The sequence below is a fragment of the Astyanax mexicanus genome, chromosome 15 (genome assembly GCF_023375975.1).
Source record: "Astyanax mexicanus isolate ESR-SI-001 chromosome 15, AstMex3_surface, whole genome shotgun sequence".
In the NCBI taxonomy this organism is placed as follows: Eukaryota; Metazoa; Chordata; class Actinopteri; order Characiformes; family Acestrorhamphidae; genus Astyanax; species Astyanax mexicanus.
The window spans coordinates 40,542,422-40,556,127 of record NC_064422.1 but is presented as its reverse complement, the minus strand read 5'-3'; the positions used below and the strand labels follow the sequence as shown (position 1 = coordinate 40,556,127).

General features: G+C 33.1%; 1 protein-coding gene across 2 annotated transcripts in view; it reads right to left on the bottom strand.

Moving 5' to 3' along the window:
- Window positions 1-4,981: 4,981 nt before the first annotated feature.
- epas1a (endothelial PAS domain protein 1a) overlaps window positions 4,982-13,706 on the bottom strand; it is a 72,021-nt gene continuing 63,296 nt past the window's right edge. For both annotated transcript variants that reach the window (XM_049464555.1, XM_022670333.2), the window contains exons 14-16: window positions 13,247-13,361; window positions 12,988-13,149; window positions 4,982-10,839 (exon numbers count right to left, since the gene is read on the bottom strand). In XM_049464555.1, coding sequence (XP_049320512.1) covers window positions 10,688-10,839; window positions 12,988-13,149; window positions 13,247-13,361 — 429 coding nt within the window. In that variant the 3' untranslated portion in view covers window positions 4,982-10,687. The remainder of the gene's footprint in view (window positions 10,840-12,987; window positions 13,150-13,246; window positions 13,362-13,706) is intronic.

Below are 13,706 nucleotides of genomic sequence, written 5' to 3'. Positions count from 1 at the left end.
AATAATTTAATAAATAAATATAAATAAACCAGGAAACGAGAAACAAGTAAACACTTAAACATAAAACAGGGAGAAATATACAAGAATCAAGGGAGTGAACTAAATAAATTAAACTAGATAAACAAATAACCAAAAACCAAAACAAACGAGAGAAACCAGAGAACATCAACTAAACCAACAAGAGATAATAAATAGCAAAATAAACTGGGAGTAAATAAACAAAGAAACAAACGAGGGACTGAATAAATACAATACTAAACAAGGCAGGGATATATACAAGGAAAACTAACAAGAGGCTAAACTAGACAGGGAAAAACTAAACTAGACAAGAATAAATAAACTAAGCAGGGAACTAAAGGGAACAAGAAACAAGAAGATGTAAACAAGGAACTAGGGCTAGGGCTAAGGCTGAAATCACAAAGAGACACGGAGAGACAAACAACAGGGGTTAGTGCAAAGACCGACGGAGACAAAGTGGCAGAGGAGGGCTATTTAAAGAAACAGGAAACACTATAATTAGAAACACCTGGGGAAGGGGCAGAGCAACAAATGAGAAACAGGTGGAAAAGTACTGAGACGGGAGACACAGGGGAGCACAGGTCACGTGGGGAAGACACACAGACACGAGACGAGACCAGGATGTGACACATACATGAAGTAGTATGTTTGAATGTTGCTTAAGTATATTTAAAACGAGTTCCCTTTTAGTACAGTTAAATAAGGACACTTTTATACTATTTTTAAACAATTAAAGTATAATAAGTACAAAAGAAGTTGTAATATTTTGTCGGCCCACCATTTAAAGCTATAACAGCTTTAACTCTTCTGGGAAGGTGGAGGAGGTGTACTATTTGTGCTAAAAAAAAAAAAAAAAAAAAAAAGCTGTATTAAAAAAAGTTGAACATGACAATCAACAGCACTGTTTTTGTTCCACTTCGAGTTTAATCCAGGTTAATCTACAGTTACAGTAGATACAGTAGATTTTTCCTAAACCATTATCTGTCTGCTATGGGAAATCTTTTTTCTTCTTTTTGAATTTGTTTAATGGGTAAGGATAGCCTGCCTCAACATCTTGTAACTGCTCTAAAATTCAAAATCTAAACCAAACAGTGCATTCACACTGCTAACGAACCAGATCGTGGTTCAGCTGATCTGGACTAAAACCAACACTTTGGGTCAGATCAGGTTTTGGTCTTTTAGTTCAGGATACATTTACAATCACTAATGAAGTACAAATTCATTGTTATCTTACTTATTTAGAAATGTTGGTTATCTATTCTTTACCGTATTAATCATTCTTTTTTTTTTTACGACTTTTTACTTCTACTTCTTAAATTTGTACACAATTATCTTAACTTTCTACACCTTACATTTTTCTTAATAGCCTCGTTACTTCTACTTCATTTCAGCTCGTTTTTTTTTATACCGGCTTCTCATCGTTCAATAAAACCCCTATCCAGATAAATCTCTCCTCCATCCAGATAGAGTGAATCTGATTGTGATTGGATGTAGAGAAGTATAAACATATACCGTTCCGACTCCCTATTGGTTTATACTGTGATCCATCACACCTGCACACGCCCATATTTACATTTACATTGCATCCCAAATTATATTATCAACATTAACATTTTATAATAGAACATTATAGTCATTATGGACTTTTATAAAAATGTGTACTTTCATACTTTAAGTAGTTTTAAAAGCAGTACTTTTTTAAACACTTTTACTTAAAAAATAAAAAGCTTGAGTTGATATTTCTTCAACTCCTACAGAAGTATTTTATTAAACCCTAGTATCTATACTATATATACACTCTAAAAAACAGCGGTACGATATGAGTACTTTTTTGTACTCAAGGGTACACTCTTCGTAATTGTACCCTTAAAGGTACAATATTGGTCTTTACGGGGTCAGATTTGTTCCCTCTGAAGTACAAAGTAATTTCTAACAGCAATAAGTACAGATTTGTACCATTTAACCAGCCAAAAGGTACATTCAGTATTCTGCATCACTGTACTAATAAACAATATATATTTGAATTGCACATTTTTTTATTTGAAAGGCAGACAATTTTAGATGATCAAGTTTTTGACACATATTTAGTTGATGATAATGTTTATAATATTTATAATCTTTACTGACACAAAAACCATGGGTACAAAAAAGGACTTTCACTGAAAGGTACTTTTTTTGTACCTCAATATAAGGTTCAGCCCCAGTGACAAGCTTTGTACTCTTTTAAGTACAAATCTGTACTTACTTTTCTTAGAGTGTACCTACAGAGTAATGACTCAGAATACTTTCCACACCTTTAACAGTCTCTACACAGATGTATAGTGAAGTGTATGATTCAAGGCCAACTGATTTCCTGTTCACTGTGGGAACAGCTGCAACTTTTCCATAGACTTTTTTCCATATATATTTTCTTTTAATAATAACATTTTTTTTTCTATCTGAAAGCACTTAATAATGAAATATTTAAAAAATGTTTATTTTTCATACGGCCACTCGTGCTTCCTGTTGCTAATCATTTGTTTGCTGCTAAGAGTTTGGGGAATCTCTCTCAGGGGATGAAGAGCCAGAGAACAGAATGTTCTTTTTGAGTTTACTACATTATCTCAAGGCCATTCGGGGACAGCGGCTCGTAAATTAATTTTTTTAAAAGACTTTTTGGTTTATTTCGAGCGATAAACAGAGATAAATACAGATCTGCAAAAAATACGAGACCACTTAAAAATGACGAGTTTCTTTGATTTTACCAAATTGATACCAATTTTTTTTTTTTTACCAGGAGTGCAGGCATAACGTTATCCAAAAGCAGTGTGTAAGACTGGTGGAGGAGAACATGATGCCAAGATGCATAAAAACTGTGATTAAAAACCAGGGTTATTCCAGCAAATATTGATTTCTGAACTCTTAAAACTTTATGAATATGAACTTGTTTTCTTTGCATTATTTTAGGTCTGAAAGCTCTGCGTCTTTTTAATCGTTTTTTGTTATTTCAGTCATTTCTCATTTTCTGCAAATAAATTCTCTAAATGACAATATTTTTATTTGGAATTTGGGATAAATGTTGTCTGTAGTTCATAGATTAAAACAACAATGTTCATTTTACTCAAACATAAACCTATAAATAGCACAATCAGAGAAACTGATTCAGAAACTGAAGTGGATCTTATACAGTTGAAAAAACTGTTAATTTCTCTTTTAAAGAGACACATTTGTAAGGAACATGCGTTGGTGGGATGAGCAGCAGAGCTGAGTATCTGCTGAGGTTGCGCCAGTGAAAAATTTGCTAAATTGTCTCTACTATGGAGTTAGACACAAACATTTGAAGATCACAGCTACCAACTAGCCATAGCATTAGCTATGTGAAATAACAGTGAAATAACTCCAGTAAACTCACCTTAACATGTCTTACAGTGTCATTCCCTGTTTAAACTGTCCACCATTGAGCTTAATTATTATGGCACCATTGTGAAAACAGCCTCCATTAAGGTCAAGTGTGAACCCCGCCCACAGAGAACACTGATTGGGCTACAGAGCACAAAGACAGACCAATCATCAGAATGTAAATCCCAACCCAGAGAGCATTGTAGATCTACTGAGCACAAAGGCTACGTTCCCATTACAAGCCACATTGCTCAAATCTGATTTATCTGTGAGTAATGTGAACAAATCTGTCTCTGAAACACTGCCTCACATGCACACACTGATACCTGTATAAACACCTCCTTCTTCACCAGCAACAAAAAAAACTCATATTAGAGAGACGAGAGACTCGTGGCTTTATAAAGGTGAAATGGATGCGTTTGTTAGCAGCTCATATGTGGAGCATCTTTTGCTGGAGTGGAGAAACAGTAAACAGCTGGTCTAAAGTTAATGCTCAGGTCCAGGAGGTGATAAAAAGACCAGGCGGTTTGCTTTTGCTGTTTTTTTTGCAGCTATAGCTGCACAGCTGCACCAAAAGATATGTTGTGGGTACAAGAGAGAAGCACATAGCGCTAATGCTAATGCTAATGCGTAAAAGCGGGAAAAAGACACATGAATTCAGATTTGACTGTTCACATTCACACGTCGCACGTTTGTGTATCCGATACGTATCCGATTTAGGAGCACATACAGACATCCCAAGTAGCAAAAGTTGATTTCAGGGAGGTTACAACCTACTTGTTTCTTTTTGGAGAAGAAGATTTGAGTCACTTCAGCATGGTAATGTGAACGTAGCCAAAGGCCAAAAAAAAAAAAAAATAAATAAAGATTTGAATCTCCCAAAAACAGTGTGAATGCACCAGATATACAATATCCAATTGTTTTGCTGATGCATGTATATCTGTTTTGCTATTAACTGATTGCCTGGTTAACCCTTTCAGACCTGAATTATTTCCAGTCTACTATAAAATCTATATAACAAATAAATCCAAACAATTAAAATATTTAATTAATGTTTTTTTTTTTTATTTCCATTACATTGGAAGGCTGCTTGTAATATTTTATATTTCATATCGAGCTATTAATTTCATAAAAAATCCCTAATCAGTAAAAACATTATTAAAAAGTGTTAAAAATTACATTAAATTGTTATAGTGGGCGGGGATAAGTTATTGTTTCATTGGTGGACAACAGCTCTCAAATAGTTTTATTTTAATATTTAACAAAAGATTTTATAATAAAGAAAATAAATGATATTTATTGTAATGGATGCATGGTCTGAAAGGGTTAAATGAAATGTAAAAAAAATAATCTGGGATTATATTTGATTTGTGGGCAAATAAAGGTATCAAAAGTATCTCCATTCATTACTCTGTAGGTAGAAGTATAGATACTAGGGTTTAATAAAATACTTCTGTAGAAGTATTTAGAAGTATGCTTCTTACTCTTTAAGTAAAAGTAATGTCAATGCCCAAAATAATCGTATTAAATAAATAAATCAATAAAAATAAGTATTCTGGTCACCAACAGATGCACACACATCATATATTTTTCTTAATATACTTTAATAATCAGTTATACAATCTTCTATCTGGTTCCCATACAAGTTCCAATAGACTATAACAGATCAATAATAATATCTATACCCATATCTATAAATGCACAGAATCAGCAGATGTGAGTATAAGGCTTCAAAAGCTGATCAATACAGACTTTCACAGGACAAAATACCCTCATATAGATGATAACACAACGCTGATCTGAGCTGCATTTCCCAAAAGAATCTTAACCAATCTTTACCAAATTAATGCTAACCTTACTTTAATTGTTTCAGCTTTTGAGGTGATATTTAATATAACTTAAGTTAATAATGAGAGTCATACAATTTTTAGATTTAAAATATCAGGTCTTAGGTTTCCATATATGTTCAGGTTTTAAAACATCAGATCAATGCAATTTTAAGGTGAAACAAATATCATATCCATATTTTGTTTGTTTTTAAAAATCAAATAAATAAATGTTTTAGGTCTGATGCATACATTTGTTTAGGCTTTAAAAAATCAGATGCATAAATTTTTAGGTTAAAAAAATGATGCATACATTTTTAGGTTAAAAAAATTCAGATGCATAAATGTTTAGGTTAAAAAAATTCAGATGCATAAATTTGCAGGTTTTAAAAAAATCAGAGGCGGGTTTTTTAGGCTTTAAAAGAACAGATACATAATTTTTTAGGTTTTAAAAAATTAAATGCATACATTTGAAAGTTTAAAAATCAAATGCATACATTTTTACATTTTTTAAAAAATCAGACAAAATCCGATAAAAAAACAGATCTAAATTAGAGCTTTAAATTTTTTTTTATTTTAACTTTTAATTTTAAATCAAGAAAATTTTTTTTAGCTTATTTGCGTGTCCAGAGCATCTAGACTGAGGCACATCCGTACAAATCCAATTGTTCTCACATTTCAAGCAAACTTTTGCATTTTTTACTTTAATTTTACGTTAAAAGGGATAAAAAAGGATAAAAGTCAAATGCTGAATTTCTTTGCTAGTAGTGAAGAAGTTTTAACATGAAGATGCTTTTGGGAAAATGAGCCCTTGTCAGTAAATTTGAAAGAAAATAAAAGTTACAGCATAAAAAAAATATAGAACACATTTATATCTCAACAAAACCTGGTATAATGTCTGATAGTTTTTAACAACTTTATAGAAGAAGGCAATGCTTTTAACTTTAAATTTTAAAGCTTTAATGTACAGTAAGTTAAAGCAACACAATATATTCCAAGTAATTCTAATACTAATTTGTAACATATATATATTTATATACACGGTATACAGTATTTGGTATTGATTTGCTCACTAATTTTTAGTTCTTTTTTTGAACTAGTCAGCTTTAAAAAGAGTTTGAGGCTGTAGAGGCTTTGGAGGAGGTTGCAGGATGCTGACGGCTTCAGGTTAAAAGTCACCGGGGCTCGGCTTCGTCATGTAGGCTGTTGGCCTAGTTTCATTGCACTGGTTTCAGTCTCTGTTTTAATCTCAGCATCGTGGAAAAAACATCAAACCTCCTCCATGATTATTTAAAAACACCCTGTAAAAAGCACTGATTTTATATTTATATATTTATATATACTGTATGTATATATATACACACTCAGGACATTGAAAAAAGGCAGTCTGGCTGAAGAATCCATCATTACAGTAATTTGATTATATATGCCCACTCCCCAAAAAAAAAAAAAAAAAAAAAAAAAAACAATAAAAGAAACATAAAAGATGTTAAAAGTTGAGTTACTGGCACATTTTAAGTTAAATATTGGCTCCATCAACATTATACACAGTCATTAAATGCATGTAAAGTTCAAACTAGTTTAAAACAGCTTTCACATTAAAAGGGAGGATATATTTCTAGTATATTTTTTGTGTTTTTCTCAGTTTTTATTTGTTTTTCGTTTCTGTGTGCCGAAAGCTGCGCCAGTGGGTTAACTGAGCAGGTGGCACTCCACTATGACTGGCAGGTAATTTCACTATTTCACCATGTTTAAATAAAATATATATATAAATAATATTTATTGGCCAAAGTAAAACATACTCACGCAACACAATGCAATAATAATTCTATGGAGCTTAAAAGCTGACAAATTAGAATCTGCCTTTTGTATATTTAAATTTAATTTACTTTTAATTTTAGATGCTTCATAAATATTTTGCATGGTGGTGAAATTTACTTTTGAAAAATGTACATTTTTAAAATGTTAGAATTTTAGAAAAAAAAATCAGCTTCATAAACTGTCAAATAAAAAAAAATGAATCTGATTATTACATTTTCAGATAAAAATTTCAGATTAATAAATGTTTAGGTTTAAAACAAATCATATTCATACATTTTCAGATAAAAACAAATCAGATAAAAAAAATCGGATTCATAAATTTGCTGTTGAAAAAACATATTTCAAAACAGATATTTAAAAAGATACATAATTGTTTTAATAAAAAATTCAGATCTATATTTTTTTCAGTAAAAAAAAAATCTGATCCACATTTTTTTATAAATAAACAGATGCATTTTTTTTAAATAAAAAAATCTGATCCATATTCTTTTTTGATAAAAAATTGTGATACATATTTTTTTTAGAATAAAAAAATTCAAATTCACATTTTTTTTTGAATAAAACATTGAATTGATTCAAAATAAAGTCATATAAATGTAGGCCTGAATTTAAACATCTGGTAGATCTGTGAAACCTAAAAATATAGAGATCTGATTTTGAAATGTATTTTTCACAAATAAAAAAGCGTTTTAGCTACATTTAATTCAAATATATAAAAGGGACATTCAAATATGTGTATAATAAATTATATAACTTTTAAGCTCCATATTTTATACTTTTATAAATGAATATATGTGTGTATAAGTTTTTTAGATTTATCTAAACTGCTACATAATGAAGAAGTGGAATAGCTTAAAACGGTTTCATTTACTGTTAATTTATGCCACTGTTTTGCGCATTTATATAATTTCTATATGATCATACAGTATATATCCTTTAAAAAGCATATATATATATATATATATATATATATATATATATATATATATAGACTTACATACAAATCATTCTATAAACCTCAGATCAAAGATACAGGAGCTCCACAGTATCAGACGGCGTATATCATCAGCACAACACATAATATAATACAATCAATGCAATATATCACTTTTAACCATATTAAAAACACAAATAAGTGGAAATCTAGCTGCAGGTTCCACTCCGTGTCAGTCTACTGCTGCAGACCAAAGTACCACGTCCAGTGATGAACACTAAATAACGGGAAACAGATTCGCTAAATGAAGCTACCTGGACTCGGCCATCACCGGCTAGCGCTGTGTGATCTGAGCTGCGGTTGAGAGAAGATGCAGTTTTTTTGAGGAATTGACCAAAACCTCAAATCAGGGTTGATCGAAGTATTGCCTTGTTTTATATTTGGTCTCCAGAAACACGGAGTCTCTCGGTTGTGGGTCCGTTGTTTGCTATTTTAAATAAAGTGCTTCACAAGATGTGGAGGAAAGCTATGAAACGTACAGCATCGTTGTCATCGTGAGGATGGATTGGGGGAATGTGATAGAAAGAGAAAATTGAGAAAAGCAATTTTTAAAAAGAAAGATATACCCTTAAAAATAAGAGTGCAAAAAAAAAAAGAGTTCTTTGAGCGATGCCTTAAAATGATCACTTTTGGTTCCAGAAGAAGCATTTTTGTGGATGTAAAAATACTGTAAAGATCGGTGTCAGAAGTGGTTCATTTAGTGTTGGGTTTAAACCCCGCCCACTAGAGGGCAGTGCTGTACTCTCTCGTTAGACTGTGCTTTTTTGACTGAATACTAATTAAAGTTTTCTTTGATTCAGTTTTTAGAATTTCGCCTTGATTACAGTATAGCAACAGGCAGCACAAAAAACACACTCTGAGGAAAGCGCCGGATCCCCAGCTATGATACATCAGCTTACAGACGCCTGTGCTGACCAACATCTCACTAGGAGTGCTGTGGGAAGACAGCGCCACCTGCTGTACCCACCCAGATTGAGCATAGCAAATTGTGCTCGCTCGGACTTCGGCTGCTGATGGCTGCTAATTTTCTCATTTGTAATTTTATCACTTTGAATGACCATTGTGTATGAAAGGTGCTATATAAATAAACTTGCCTTGCCTTGAAACAAAGCGAAAAATATATCAATGTTTTTATTTAAAAAAATGTATGACTGATAACGATTTATTTGAAATATATTTTAAAGGATTTGGTATTTTTGCTCAAGTTGCTCATCTGGTTTTCTATTCTACCCAATGTTGTCTCAGAATTGCAGACTGGAAGGGGGAGGAGTTTCGTTACTATATATAATGTGGAAGTATGTGAACACACACAGTGAGTAAAGCATTATGGGAATCCTTTTTAGATCAATGTTTCGATTAATTGCCCAGCCCTATCGATTGCCAGTACATAGCCTACATAATTAAATGTGATTAAACATTTTTAGATGAACCAGAAGTGGTTCCACTTTGGCATCGCTCAAAGAACCTTTTATATATATATATATATATATATATATATATATAAACTTTTAAAGCACCATTACCATATTTTTCGGTCTATAAGGGACACTTAAAATACTTTCATTTTCCCCAAAATTGACAGTGCGCCCTATAATCCAGTGTTCCTTATGTATAAATTCTACCAGTCAGGTATTAAGGAGCAGTAAAGCCACTCCTCTGAAGTACAGAGTTATAAGGATGAGTTTTCAGTGAAGCTTCTCCAGCACTAAGGCTAGGTGCAGCAGCATTAGCATTAGCCGCTAACCGCAGAGCTATTATATGCGATTAGCGGCTAACGCTAAAGCTGCTGCCCCTACCCTTAGTGATGGAGAAGCTTCACTGAAACTCATCCTTAGGTAAAATATTGGAAATCTAAGCTTACTGTAAATAAACAGAAGTGTTTTACTCACCCAAATTAACCTTTTTTATAATTTGCAAGTTTTATTTACTTAGGCACCTTCCTTCAGCTTCCCCATTAGAAAGGAAACATGGCGACACTCTAGCTCACTTCGATGTAGGTATCCTTTAATGCGCCTTATAATCCGGTGCACCGGATTCGAATCCGAAAAATACAGTAATAATCTTATTTTTAAGAGTTTTTCATTTCAAACCTTGCGTATTTTGTAGTATTTTTTTTATCTGAATATAATCTGGATTCATAATCGTCCACTTTTTGCTGATGCGATTCACTTCATATCTTTTTGCCCCCCCAAAAAAATATTATGAAACTATTGCAAAATTATCTGCAATTTTTTTCAATTGAACTTAAAAGACGAATATGAAACGTGATTTTTATGTACATTAGTAGTGACCGGAGAAATTGCACCAGTGAAAGAACAACTGGCAGATGTAGTATTTTTTTATAGACTTTCTATATTTGAATACATTATTGTCTTCAATATGCTTGAACACGAGCGAAATATGCAACACGTAGAGAGATCAGTAAAAGTATACAGTCTTATAAACAAGTAACAACTCTTAGATAAAAATATAATACACATTACATCCGTGTCGTGTTGTGTGTGTTTGTGTGTGTGTATATAAATGTGTGTGTGTGTAGTCTCTGGGTGTGTGGTAAAGGCAGCTGTTGAGAGTGAGGCATGCTGATTGTTAGGCACAGTATTGGCTGAAGGACCGGGTCAGGGTGGTTCTCTTGGTTCTGGTTCTGGTTCTATGTGGCCTGGTCCAGAGCTTTGAGAAGGTCGCTGCCCTGCAGGAGGTGGAGGTTCCCCTGCAGCGGCACGTTCACGTCGCAGTCGTACTGCGTCAGCTCCGTCAGACAGAACGAGTCAAACGACGGAGCCAGCAGTCGACTCGTCATCCCTGAGAGAGAGAAATAGAGAGATTAAATAAAAATATTAAAGCTTTAGAACTTAAAAAATCCCTTTATAATACTCTTATATAAATCTGCATCCACAGGGCTTGGACAATGAAACTGAAACACCTGATTTTAGGCCATGATAATTTTTTTAGTTTACATAGCCGTGGTTTTATGTTTTTTAGATACAATCCGGGTTAGCACCCGAACATCCCTTTCAGACAGCTTCCTCTTACAGTGTCCACAGTTAATCCTGTTGGATGTGGTTGGTCCTTCTTGGAGGTATGCTGACATTACCCTGGATACCGTGGCTCTTGATGCATCACAAAGACTTGCTGTCTTGGTCACAGATGCGCCAGCAAGACGTGCACCAACAATTTGTCCTCTTTTGAACTCTGGTATGTCACCCATAATGTTGTGTGCATTGCAATATTTTGAGCAGAACTGTGCTCTTACCCTGCTAATTGAACCTTCACACTCTTCATGCTCTTACTGGTGCAATAATGTGCAATTAATGAAGATTAGCCACCAGGCTAATATTCCAACAAGGGCCAACATCATAATTGACAAGCAGACTTTTCTTATTCTTGTTGAATTTGTAGAATTTTATACAGGTTTTATTTTCACTACTATTTTTTTTTTACTCATAATCAAACAAAAATAAATAAATAAAAAAACACAAATAATAAAAGCAGTTTTTAAGCAATTATATAATTTATTAAGGGAAAAAAAAAACACTATTCAAACTAGGGGTGTGCCGTATCGTATCGTACGCCATAATATTGCCAACAATTTTTGAATATTGTGAACAATACAATACCCTGAAATATGGTGCCTAATTATCACATCAGGGTACTACTTTTTTATATCTACTGTTTTTAGCAAAATAAAGGGGAAATTCACCTTGTTCTCATTTCCCATTATATATCTACTAGAGACTAGAGATTATATCTGTCCAGTATCATTTATTTTACTTTAATCCTGGATATATGGAGATAGCAGTGCATTATTATTAGCATCATGACATTCTGGATCATGTACTTCTGTTACAAATCTGATAGAATTCTTGTTTTCTCAGAAAAAAAAAAACATGGAAAACCCATCATTTATTTTTTAATCATTATTAATCAAAGATTACAGTTGTAAATAATCAAATTTATTTTAAGTGATTAGCAAATTGGAATTAGATTTCTTATTAGTGGTGTCAATCTTTATTTAATCATATTATTTACATTAAAATTAAATACTTAATTTTTAGAGAAGAGAAAAACAAGTAAGATAATTTAGGATTAATCACAGAATATGTTTTTTTTTTATTCATTCACACAGAGGTAGAAAGTCACTGTATCGATGTAAAATCGATGTAATAAAAATGGTATATATACAGTACCAGTCAAAAGTTTGGACTCGCCTCCTTATTCTTTTTTTTTCTTTTTTTATTAATGTTCCTACATTGAATGTAAATGAATATTGAAGTGATCCAGACTATGAAGGAACACATAATGAATCATGTAGTAACTTAAAATTACTGCTAAACAAACCAAAATACTCTGTGAAGAAGCATTTAGGTGTTCTTATCCTGTATAACAGAGGGAACTATTGCTCTTTTTCTTCTGGGGCAGTACTGATGAGTGCCAGTTCCATCAACATAAGGTTTTTTGATATTTTTTTTGCGACTGCACTTGAGGATACTTTCAAAGTTCTTCGAATTGACTTTTGAATTGACTGACCTTCATTTCTTAAAGCATTATTTTTATTCTTTACTTAGTTGAGTAGTTCTTGCTTCTCATAATCTGGATTAGAACATTACTCAAATATTCACTATTCACTGTATACCTGTAACTCTACCTCTTCACTACTTTACAACAACTGATGCTCTCAAACACATTCATATTTAATATGATTTTCTAAATAGTTTGCATAACTTATTATGCAGAAAATGTAAAAAAAATATATATATATATATATTAATAAATATATGTATATAGGTGTATATAAAGACCAATAAAAACAGTTTAACAATACCACACGTGTTTTTAAGCTGTTTTATGCATGTTGTGAGTGTGTATATAAGAGGTGTGTGCTGGAATAAATGCATGCATGTTTGCGGGTATGTGTGTGTGTGTGGGGGGGGGGGGGGGTTGGGGGCTGACCTGTGGGTTTGGGGGAGGGCAGCATGCTGTACTGATTGAATTCAGGGGGGCAGAAATGCTCAGTGAAAGGCCGTTTGTGCTCTCTGAAGCTCGGCTTGTCTGGAGGAAGCTGATTTCCACTGATCTGAGAATCCACCGCTGCTGGTCTGGATGAGAAAGTGTCTGAAAGAACAAAAAATAAAACAGAAATAATATAGTGTGTAACCAGATCAACCAATAAAAAGCCATTAAAATGTTAGTAAATGTTCTGTTAATGTACCTTCAAGCACTGCAGAGCTGGTGGGGTTTCTGGCGGTAAAGGCACAGTTGTCATTGGTTATCGTCTTCATTCGCTTCCACAAGTCTTCCATCGATTCGCTACGAGGAATTCCCTCCTGAAGACAAATCCAACAACCACACAACTCAACAACTCAACAACGCAACACCACAATCTCTTAACCAACACTGTAAACTGTGCAGCAACAGATTCATAGCTTCGGTCTCTGACTTTACTTTAACTACAAGCTGGAGTTTAGAGATTATAGATTTATAAATTTATTTTTAGGTGGAGGGGAAGGTTAAGTTCAGGGGCAGTAGTTTAAATGTAGGTTTAGGTTGAGAAATTGTAGGTTAAATTGAGGTTTAGCTTTAGATGTAGTAATAAGGTTTGGGCCTAGGTTGAGGAGTAGTTGGTTAGGTTTAGGTTAAGGGATTATATCTTAAGTATAAATTTAGGTTTA